Source organism: Rhamphochromis sp. 'chilingali', assembly GCF_963969265.1.
Source record: "Rhamphochromis sp. 'chilingali' genome assembly, chromosome: 5".
Lineage (NCBI taxonomy): Eukaryota > Metazoa > Chordata > Actinopteri > Cichliformes > Cichlidae > Rhamphochromis > Rhamphochromis sp. 'chilingali'.
In genome coordinates, this window is record NC_137932.1 from 40,869,782 (window position 1) to 40,882,139 (window position 12,358).

Below are 12,358 nucleotides of genomic sequence, written 5' to 3' on the forward strand. Positions count from 1 at the left end.
GTTCTAGTGATTCTAAGAATTTACTTTATTTCTCTGTGACCAAGGAAATGAATGATTATTTAAATTGGAATAGCAGTTTGTAGGACGCTGAAGTGCTGGTTAATACAATACCCCCTCCACTGCTGGATGGCCAGAACAGCTGCTCTGTGGATTAAACTGCAAGCTAATAAGCTCACAGTGATAATGTTCACATGCAAACAGGTAGACTGCACAATTTTCGTTTACCCGTTAGTCTATTAACATTAAAACAACCTATTAAAGTTTTTTTCATGTAATTCAGAAAATCATAGCAGCACAAAGCTATCACGAGTCACCCAGAAAAAGCAATCATCTTGATGATGGTACCTTAAACAAATCAGAGGGTCACGATAGTATAATTAGTCATGTTTTGGATCCTGAATATAAAACTGTTATGTCAGTGTAGACTCACCTGAGTAGCATTGTTAGAGGCCACTAGCATGAACCAGCAGGCAAAACTGCAAAAAGCTTCCAGTGCTGCAAACATCGGTTTAACGCTGACATGTCATGAAACAACCAAACAAACGAAATAATGATTTCTTTATTTGTCAATTTTATTTTCAATTTGTACTTTTAAACACAATTTAATAAATAAAGCACAGCGGATGGGATACACCATGCAAACATTATTTTCTACAACATAAAACACGTTTTTGAACCAACTCAACAACTCTGTTACACAGTTCTGCGTTCAGGTGCTGTACATGATAGTAGCTCCACGACTGCCCATTAAGTTTTATATTTTATCTTTTCCCCATGTACAGATAGGAAGGAAGGAAGAGGAACTAACACGGTCTCACCACCCCCCCCCCCCCCCCCCCTTCAGGCAAATATAAACAGTTTTCCCAGCTTGGTACAATGAGCAGATGTCTACGTGGGTGATGGAGGTGCAAGATAAGAGGGGCTGAAGATAAGAACGAGGAAAGAGCAAAAAGACTGGAAACGAGTGGCTGATGGGAGAATCTGTGATTTGACCAAAGCATTTAAAATCTTCCCTTCCTCTTTTCTTCTTTGTGCGCGATCAAATGCTTAAGCTACAACAGCATAAAGAGGGGACAATCGTGCCTGTGCTGCATACACAAACATTACCGCGAAAGAACATGAAACCTGGTGTAGGTTGGAACCAAACCCACCCTGAGTGACTGGACACTGGACCGGGATGGACTAGACGAGTCCACAGAAATGTGCGATAACTGACAGATGATATCAGCTCTGATCTTTCAAAGGTTATGTAACCTGTTGTGTTTGTTTACTGAAAGCGCCTCAAGCAAACTGCAGAGGTCTTTTTAGTAAGGTGTTTACATTATGCTTAAGTATTCTAAATTAATTAAGAATTAATTTAGAATACTTGTTTTTGTATTGCACAAACCAAGAAACGCCACATAGACAGATCTGCATGGACTCAGACATTTGAGCTTGGAGCTAAATCAGGTAATTGTATGCAAATACTTAATTTTTGCTAATTAAACTTCAAAAGAACCAAATAATAAGAAATAAAATCAAAGTGTTGCATTGTATATTGTATATCATATCCTCTTAATCCTGCAAAGAAGTAGTATGCAGTATTAATTGACTATGTTCTGCAGGTTGCAGAAGGAACACCTAATTTAGGGGAACATATAGCCTGCATGGAGAATCCCCTCGCAGCACAGAGAGACAACGGTAAGTGCTTTAAGTTGGAAGTGCAACCAAACTAAACCAAGACTTGTTCTGTGCCTACCAGCCTACTAACTTGGCATGTTTTAGGAGCACCAGGTGAGACAAAAGGAGCCAATGGCAATAGGGTCTCTCTGTACACAGATCAGTGAATACACACCTGCATAATTACATATACACAAAGAAAACCAGGACATAACGTAAAGTGGAAAAGAAATAAGAAAGTTGGAGATAAACATGTACACAATTTACTCATTTATTGAAAACAAGCGGTCAGACGTCTGTCAGGACTCTGCAAGCTTCTTATTAGGTTTGGGCTCCTGTACAGAAGTCCCTCTGGTCACCCCAAGAAAAAGTTACAAGAAAATCGCAGAGAAAGCCTGAAAACTGTTCCTTCATCTTATCGCTCTGTGCAGGTCCGTCTCTCCATAGGTGTCCGCGGGGTGGAGGGGTGGGTATGATGTGTGTGGTGAGTGTTTGGGGCGAAGACAGTCATTTACAGATGAGTCGTCTTTGCTCAGTGCATTTCTCTGTTGTGATCCAAACTTTATTTTCAAGAGCTCTGATAACAACAAGAATATAAGACGGGCTGCGTTTAGTGAACAGGGCATCAGTTTGGTTAGGAGCTGACAGTTACAGAGACAAATACCTGGTTCATCTATTTCTCCTTGTGAAGAGCTTCTATGAAGGCTTCAAGTTTCTCCTGGATCTCACGAACTTTCTCTGCAGAGAAGCAAACGGTGGGTTTGTTAAGAGAACAGAATCGTCAGCAAACACAAAATTAGCTGGCAATAACTTCAGTAACTTTAAAATTGTTTGTCCTCCACTAATAAAAGAAACCACAGAGGTAAAGTTAATATATTACTGGGAACACGTCATACTTTTTAATCTCCGAGGACCTGGCGTCCACGTATGTGGACATTACACTTTGGGTTGTCTAGACCAAAATAATAAATTTTGCTCTACAAGGGCCTGATATCCACTTATGAGGATGTTATACTGCCACTGTTCTATTGAAATTTGAAGCAAATGTCCTCCTACGGGGATCTTATTTTTCTCAGAAACAAAAATGAGGTGAAAAGAAAAGAAAAGAAAAAAAAATAAAATCACATCATTCTTTGTTTTTACATTCATCAGGTCCCAATCAGCCCAAATAGCAAAGAGAAATTAAAAATGAATGCCATGAAAGAGTTCAGGTCTTAGGAGGTTAATAACACAGTAAAGTAACATGTTACTGTACGAAATTGAGTAATTAAAATGACCTCCTAAGACCCGAACTCTTCCACGGCATGCATTTTTAATTTCTCTTTGATATTTGGTCACATTGGGTCCCAATGAATGTAAAAACAAAGAATTACCAGAATTTTTTTTTTACATTATTTTTAAGAAAAATAAGAGCCACATATGAGGATATTAGTTTAAAATTTTAGAGCCTTGTAGAGCAAAATTCTGTATTTTGGTCAAAATAACCCAAAATGTGATGTCCACATATGGCCTGGTCCTAGGAGGTTAAAGTTACAATTATGTTGTTACTTGTGTCGAGCAGTTCTTCAGTTATCAGCATGTCAGGCAGACAGAAAGCAAATAAATAGAATGTAAAAAACAACATGAGCTGATTTCAGTTCATGACGATGTTATAATATTTATTTATTGTGATTTGCCTGCCACAGAGAAAAAACCCCACTTAAAGCTTTGTACATTATTTTTACAAGAGCACAACAATGAAGTTCAAACTGCATCCAGGACAGAAACAACCACATTATTACTGCTAACACAAACTCAGCTCTTTGCAACCATCTGCACAGACAGCATGCTAACACAGAGTGACCCAAGAACCCAGAGTGATGCTGAAGCTGACTGTATGCTGACACCAGCCCAGCAGCCAGAGCCTGAACTTAACATAACAAAGGCAGTGATGACCAATCTGGACTTTAAGCCTCTGTTTCTACCTGTTCATGTTTCTAAGGTAGAATCACTGTGAAGATTGCTCTGAAGTCTCTCTGTGAATGTGTTCATCTTTGCGTTGTGTTACTGGCTTTGTGTTCATACTTAAATACTAAGAGAAAGTACGTACGTGTCCTCGTTAGGATGGGGATTTGTGTTGGCGTGTGGAGATGTGACCTGAGATTTATACAGTGAACTGGTAATTATGCCACTTTGGCTTTCAGATCATCGTACATGTGAGGAACATAACAGTAATTAATGAGTTGTGTGACGAGTAATTAAATAACGTACTGCATTACTGTTAAAAAAAAGTAGCAGCTAATGAATTCAGCTTTTGTTGAGTAATACAAGTTATCTGATTTGTCTTTCTCTGTTACATATACAAAAACTATAACTATGTGGACAAATACTGAGCTTTTATTTGCTTGCAGAACTTTACTGTGATTTCCTGTGCATCAGCCAATTTTCTTTAAAAACTGAGAATTTGATTTCTGCAGCTTTTGCAGTTAAGAAAACACTAAAATGTCAGTAAACAGAACCAGGATGAGGTGGAGGTTTAATAAATCTGCTCTCATTCCTGTGATATACCTCTACAGTTAGACACTTCAACACATTCTCCACCAATACACCAGATGGTCCCCTCTGACAGTGACAGCAAAACCTCAAGGCAGGCCTCCTTCGCACATCATGATGACGGCTTGCGTACCCATTCCCGGTTAGCACGGACCACATCAAAGCTCTCGCTCCCCCTCCCCTTTTTAAAAAAAAAAAATTACTATGTACCTTCAGGGCAGACACGAAGAGAGACACCGTAACAACAACATTTCACATCAATGGGGGTCTACTGAAGAAATAGTCACTCACTTCTTTTCGTGATTAAACTCCTATTGTCCTGAGACTGCGTAAGACGAGCAATCCTTCCACCCAACGTGTACTGTCACACGAGATGAGCGAGCCGTCTAAAGCGGACTTAATCGCTGATTAAACAGTGGTGGAAGGAAGTCTGCGGGCCAGCGCGGGAGAAAAGGAAGCCGTGGCTTGCGATGCCAGCTGTACCTCCAGGCCCGGCTGGCTGGCTGCGCAGCTTCTCTGTCACCCTTGTTAATCTGTCTGGATCTCCCCCAAGCACAAACTCAAACATGAGCTCTGAAAAACAAACTAGCAGTGCACTATATTGATCAGTCAGCGGCAAAGAGATCCAGAGACGAACCATTGTCGATTGTTTTCCTACGAGGCAGGCCGCAGAAAACACGGCTTTTAAAAGACTTTTAAAGAAGATAAATCACTGAGGCTTGGACCCCGGAGCAACAGTGACCAAAGTGTCCATTTCACATCAGTACAAAAGTGATAACTGCGTGCGTGCTTTGCAGTGAAACTAAATATCACACTCAGGCGCTTGTTTGCAGCCCCCCCTTTGAAGGGAGCATGGCTGCTTAGGTATCCTTTCCTTGATTGATGGGAAGAGAAACAGTTGTTGGGAGAGATGAAGGCACGCCCACACTTATGTCCTACAAAACTGAAAACTGGCAAAGCTGAGAAGTCCTAGATTACAAAAATAACCTAAAAAAAAAAAAAAAAAAAAAAAAAAACACAGACACACACACACACAGGTAGGCAGAACTGAGAAAAACTGACTGACAGCCAGAAAAGCTTGGCTGTGAGACGCACACACCACCCAAATGTCTTGAAAACCAGCAAGCGCTGCACAGTCATGTCACCTCCACCTTTTTTCACCTTCCCACACATTTACCGCTGGCAGGTGGCAGGGGAAAAAAACGAAGGAAAAAAATCCCCGGCCTTTGATACTCCGTTAACACACTCGGGCAAAATGGCAGGGCGTTAGGGGGAGATTACAACACCTAATGGAGGCATTAAAGGGGGCCTGTCGAGGTGCACGCTGACAAGTCGCTGCAGCAGGTGTGGGGCTGAATGAAACCTAAACCTCTGGTATGCCATTCGAACACGCAGCGCACAACAAGGCACGGCTCAAAGGCTGCTCGCAGAGTTTGGCTTCACAGGCTGTGTGTCCTGACCACAGGACAACATAACTCAATCCGACCCAATAAGAACGGGATTAGCAACATCTGTCCGACGTGAAGAAAGAGATGGGAGTTATGGGGTGAAGGGGGAGGTGAGGGGGTTTTGGCTGGTGTGAGGAAAGGAGGATACTGGCTGTCAGATCATCAAAAACTTGGGAAATCCCCTGGCTCAAGCTTCAAAGCTTTGCAGTGGGTTTAGATGTGGCTGATGATAAGGTGCTCTATAGAGCTTCAGCATTTCAAATATAGACTGCTTAGCACAGGTCAAACATTAAGGATCCTTTCCAGCTACCAGGCAGAGATGCTGAGCTCTGCTAGCTCACTGGAGGCAGCAGTGGTCTAGAGGTGAGATTAGGGGGTTTGCGATAAAGAAAAGACACTAGTCTAATTTCCCGAACCGCCTGAGAAAGCTTACACTGGGAGGGTGAAATCCACTCTTCTATAACACCTGCTGCTGAGGCAACTGAAAACCCATCACTCATCCAGTGGACCACAGTATTATCTAACTCCTATCAAGTTAAGTAGATGTCATTACTATTCAGGTGTATTTAGAGAATAATAGTGGTAGAGAGCTGCTGAATGCAACTCTTTTTCGCTGCCTTGGGGGCGAAACGGTAATTTGCCGGTCACCATTATATTTTGGAAATATTCGACAATGGCTTGTTACTGCATTACAAATGCTATTCAAACTTTATTTTAAGACTCTGACATCTGGGCCTGTAGGGAAGCTGTCAGAGCTGGTTTGGTTGATTATGTTGTGAAAGGGTTACAGGCTTCACGCCGACAGTTTGTTTACTCTGTTACAAATTCATTGACGGGTTTGTAAACTTAAAGCTTTTACCTGTGATTCTGCTTAATGTTTACGCAGAGACAATGTTCAGCCCGCTTACTGGTCAGGACGGGAGCAACAAAAGTAAACACAGGAAGCAGGTGCTGTGTTCTGGACTATTGGACAGCATGAAGAATTTACATTTACAGCTAGTTGCTAGCCCATAGAGATCTTTAGCTTGCCTCATCCCAGAACAAGAAGCTGTTTTTAGCTCATACTTACAATGTACACCTGGTAGTTGTTCAGATCGAGGTCGGAGCACGTTCACACCATAAACGAACCGCTCCGGAGACCCTCCGAAGGGTCTCAGTGCGGCTGTTCTGGTTAGCACCCGAGTGTGATTACTGTCTTCACCTCTACGCAAATGAACTGCACCGAAGAGGAAAACAAACCAGTTCGATTTAAGCAGACTAAACACCACAGACGTGAAAACACCTGACACATGGAATAGCAGGAAAGCACTCTGATAAAACAGGCTGGTTGCTTGTAAAGTTAGATCCGTGTAAAAAAACCAAAAGCATACATGAAGTGTAATGGCTTCAGGTAGACTGTAGCGGAGTTTGCAGTAAAGCAAAACGTTGATTTATGAAGTAACTTGCTGTAATTCATCAGTTCCACTTGCAGCCATGCTCAATTAGCTGTACATCAAATAGCCATATATATTTTATTTAGACTAGATGTAGATCAAAGGAGCAAAGCCCATTTACCATTCTCTTAAAGCAGGATGCTTAACGACTTTAAAATGAGCAGCTTTCAGGAGCCCAGGAGGACACGGGTGGATGTGAATGGCATCTTTCAGAACAGCCAATATTTTCTGTGGATAGAAACTGTGAGGAACAGATATTTATTCCCTCCTTTACCATCTGTTTGCTACCAAAGGACCGGATAAAAAAAAAAAGGCCACAACAAGGCTTTCTTTTCACCGTCCTGTGGAAACGCAACAAAAAAAGTGGACAGAGTCACCATTGCCTGTTCCACACTGAGCAGTGGGAGTAGCGATCTAAAACTCAATTTAAGCGCCTGTTTACCTAAGAGATGAGCCTCAAAACACAGTCATTCAACCGCTCACCCCTTTATCTGGTCATGAATATTCCCATAATCCTCTGGCCTCTATCCCAGAGGCCCCTTCTTTAAGATGCTTGGTGGTGTGTGGGTTACCAAGTGTGGAGGGACTGGCAGACTAAAAGAAAGACAGGGGAGCCTTTTCCGTAAATCCTCTTTTTCAAGGCCTTCCCTCGGCTGATCTCCACATGAAATGATATCTCATTCACTCTCACTCTGTAGAAACCCCTAAGCCTGCCATGGCTGAACTGCTGGCAGAAGGACTGATCCCGAAAGCCTTTAATTGACCTGTAATTAGACTGTGTGGCCCTGCTGGACAAGTAGCCACCACAGAGGAGAGAGAAAAAGACCTGGGGGAACTGCAACTTACTGTGAAGAAGGAGGGGGAAAAACCTAATCCCCTTCCTCTGGGATGTGGTCACTCTTCTTCATTCAATGTGAAAGGGAGGGAGCAGTGAAGAAAAGATGGCTGTCGTGAAAAAAAGTGGCGACAGAAAGATTTCGCTGGATGAGTTTGGCGCCAAGGTTCAGGCTTCTTTCGCATGCCGCTCTGACAGGAGAGCAACAGTTTGCAGAACGGCCACTGGAGAGAGTGGCGTGGGGGCTTGGTTCCTGTCCCGGCCTGTCATCATTCACGAAGAAACTTTTTATAGCTCATGACTGCCAAGGTCATAGTGTAGGTGGGGACAGCGAATATTTAACTCTCCGGCCTTTCCTTCTCCGAAAGCTGATCTCTTAATGTAACAAACAGAAAAGCCATTTTCCTCAGCATGCTATTGCTTGATTTGTCACTAAATCTGGATAGTCACGCTATAACAGAAACTGGTCCATGGGAGACCCCGGGAGTGCCGGTATGTCAACAGCCCTAACGCCATGTCAGTGACAGAGCAATGAATCAGCCCTCGCACTTGAGTCTCTTATCTAGAAAACAGATGCCTGTGAGAACGCAGTTTAACCTGGGGAAAGACACAGAGTGGTCTGAACAGGTCAAAACGTGGGGTCAGCCAAAGGGCAGTCTAAATAAAAACAGCAAAATGCTTTGAAAAGAGCCAGGTGATGACTGCTGGTCAGACTTTTAGTGCAAAAGATTGTAAAACTGGGGACAAATTTGGAATAAATTTGCATTTTCGATGGCTTTAACTCTACGGTACATAACAGACATATTAAAAATATATCAGGAAATTCTATAAAACAAGTCTGAGACAGTAAATCTGCTCATGACTCATGGTGTAAATCACAGCTCGTCAGGAGTAGACGTTTTCCGAGACTCACCTCGTGCACTCAAATGGAGGCCAGTTGTGAGGCTAAGTGGCAATCAATCACGAGGATCCACATGAGCCCGGGAATGTGAAGCAGAGTCTGGCTAAACTGATATCTTGTCATGATTCCTCAAAGAAACTCCCCTGCACTGAATCAGCCACAGGTGTGCGGCTAAGGTTAACTGCCAATGAACTCTGCATTAAGCACATGCAAGTAAGACGGGGCCAGCGTTCCTCATCCCTTTTCCACCCTCAGGTAAATACATGCTTCCAGCTGCTCTGGACTCCACACACCTTATATCGATATAACACCGGAAAGACAGAAAACGCCTAAAATACCTTTGAGCCACAAAAACTTGGTAACTTAGTGAACTGCAGGTGTTTTACCTGCAAAGATGGAGAAAGTAGCACCGTTTCCTCTTTTAGTTTACAAGTATTCTTGTAAAATACGCTGCTCGAGAATCCCTTTTATTTATAAAAAACACTTATGCAAACCAGCCGGCATAATAGATTTTTTGGAAACCTAATGATTTCATATTTGCGCCTGTTTAGTTGGACCATTTCCTTGCAAGCTCTCCAATCAATCCTACATTACTTTTATAATAGTATAATGGAAACAAAATGCATCATATTGGCAACAAATCTCTCGCATTTGCACCACATTTTTATTTTGCTATACTGCAACACAGAATCCACAACAATAAAAATCCATTATAAAAAACAAAAACAGAAAACTACACCATGTGCTGTTTTAAACTGCCTACAAGAGAGAGCGTATGGTTTTCCCATTACCTCATTTTAAACAGCACCTGATGTCAGAGCTTGGTGTGTGCATGTGTGTGAGTGACACGGCGATCAGTGGGAATGGCTCCCCGGTGGCCAAACTGTGCTGGGAACATGTGAACAGAAGCCTTGCTTTTCCCTCCCATCACCACACATCTTTCTCTTTCCTATTTTCCCACACTTAACTCTCTCTTTCCCTGAGGGGAATGAGAGATGGCTTCACAATCTCCTTCATTTTTTCCCCTTTTTTTGTTTGCATCACCACTTCCATCATCACCTCTTGCCTGGTTGTCATCTAAAGCACGCAGCTTTTTTTCCTGCTTCTGTAGTCCATTTGATTTATTCACAGATCTTCTATCTAGGGAGGATATTTCCAAGCAGACAAACGGGTGTTACGACGCTGTGGTCTGAATAATGCAGTCCAAAGATTAACAACAAACTGAATAACACTGGAGCTGTTTTAATGAATGAAACTCAATTTTTTAATCTTGTACTGCTTGCGTTTCTTCCTCTTTTTCTAAATTAAACGGTGATGCAAAGGTAATTAAGTCCTCTGTCTAACCCTGTTTAAACAAATGCTCATGACTAATGATCAGCAATAACAACAGCTTGTCAATCATATGATGGGCATGCCTGTGTGTGCACAAGTGTGTGTGTGCAAAACAAAGATTCCTGGTGCTTGACATGGGAGGATGGATAGATGGATGGATGGATGCGCCAGAGTGCAGGAAGGAAGCGAGAAGTCAGCGAGGAATAAAGGGGAAGAGACAGATGATGGGAAAGTGGAAAGAGAAACAGGTCTTGACTTTGGTAAACGGTGGCAGCTGGCTGGTGGGAGAGCTTTGATAACAAGAAAAGAAAGAGCACAATGAAAGAGAAACCAGTAATACACAGCAGTTGGAAAAAACTGTTGATGGTATTATAGCTGGAAGTAACAGAAAGGAGACTTGAAGAAACAGTTAAGCCGAGCAAAGGTAACGAGGGAGTAACTGAAGAAGCAATCCACTTTATTGTGGTAGGAAGTTCAAGCTAGACAGTTTCAAAAATTACCTTGAAAAACAAGACAAGACGCGTTGAAAATCAGCTGGCATTTATGTAAAGATAGCTAGTCTTATTAACCACTCAAAATGCAATTGTGAACCACTATTCATTCACACACACACACACACACACACACACACACACACACACACACACACACACACACACACACACACACACACACACACACACACACACACACACACACACACACACACACCTGGAGCTATTTGGAGTTCAGGAGGAGGAGAGGGGGAGCTGGGAATCAAACCAACAACCTTTTGATTGCTAGGCATCCTGAACAACGGCTGCTCTCCGTATGACAACAGCAACAATCAGCGAATATTACGGGGAAATAAAACTCCCTCTAATAAAGCAGATATTATGGAAAAACATCTTAGTCTCTCTTCACTTGTACTTTACTGAACAAGTGAACAAAGAGAGCTGTCAAAATGTGGAAAAACCAAAAAGGATTTACAGATATCTGATTGTGCCTCACAACAGAAAAGCAGTAAGTCCCACAACATTTACTAAACAACATGAAATGAAATACACAAAGTACTGCTTCATATTTGCCAGTGTTATGACAACTTCTAGATCTACTGTTTGTGTACTTGATGCTCCCAAAGAGAAAATGAATCATCTGGCAGTGACTCTGCAGTCTGAGGTTTCCTTCTTTGTGGGGGGAAGAAAAAAAAAAACCTACTTGTAACACTAATAAGACTCCCGGTTTACAAAACCACACTTCTGACTAGTGTAGATGCATTCAGAGGCAATTAGAGTTAAGGCAGGATACCACAAACAGCTACACACGTCTGATTGGTGATCAGATATATACAAAACACAAACGTAGTACACACAGTACGTGGGAGGTGACAAGAAGCTTTATACTATGTAGTTGCCAGTGGACCAAAAAAAAAAAGCTTTGTTAATAAGTGAGGACTAACATTTAAGAAAAAAATAGGAGTGCAGAAAAGTCTGTCTGCAAAATCACTGGTCACTGTAGAGCATGGGTGTCAAACATAAAGCCCTGATACCGAACTTCGTCTGACAAAGATGAATCCAGCCAATGGGAAGCTTCAGAAAAAGGTGAAAGAGGGCATACAGTTTGGACTTTTAACTTTTCACAAGTTTTACAGCTTTTCCTACTGATGACCTCCCCCAAGGCCATTCATACTGGACCAAAGTATTTAAGTAATAGAGTGAAGTAATTGATTTTTTATATATTAAGATATCTCAGGAATTAAATGTGTCGTTTAACTTATTCACACTGTCAGAAGAGGGAGTCAGATCTGGGTTGTGGAGGCAGCAGTTTAAACTCAAACATTCCTCATCCCAGCCAGCTGAGGGACATAATCTCTTCAGCCTTTCCTGGGAATGCCAGAGGGGAGAGTCCCAGTTGGACATGTTCAAACCCCTCACCACACACATTCTGACAGTTCCTAGACAGACGTCTGAACCACTGCAGCACGGTCCTTCTGATTTGCTGGAGTAACAGCTCTGAGTTCCTCTCTCTGAGCCCAGGCACCGTTTCTGCTGCTTGTATCTGTAATATTGTCTTGGTCGGCCGTAAAAAAACAAAAAAACAAAAAACAATATAGTGGCAGTTCTGTCTTCACAACAGCAGATCAGTACAGAGGCCACATCACTGCAAACACTACACAGAACTGCCTGTAAATCTCAGGTTCCACTGTACCCTTGCTTCTGAACAAGACCCTGAAACAGTT

The 12,358-nt window shown here is 42.2% G+C and overlaps 1 protein-coding gene across 4 annotated transcripts in view; it reads right to left on the reverse strand.

Moving 5' to 3' along the window:
- Positions 1-551: 551 nt before the first annotated feature.
- opa1 (OPA1 mitochondrial dynamin like GTPase) overlaps positions 552-12,358 on the reverse strand; it is a 35,547-nt gene continuing 23,740 nt past the window's right edge. For all 4 annotated transcript variants that reach the window (XM_080882537.1, XM_080882535.1, XM_080882536.1 and 1 more), the window contains 2 exons: positions 2,324-2,397; positions 552-2,236 (listed from right to left, as the gene is read on the reverse strand). In XM_080882537.1, coding sequence (XP_080738663.1) covers positions 2,333-2,397 — 65 coding nt within the window. In that variant the 3' untranslated portion in view covers positions 552-2,236; positions 2,324-2,332. The remainder of the gene's footprint in view (positions 2,237-2,323; positions 2,398-12,358) is intronic.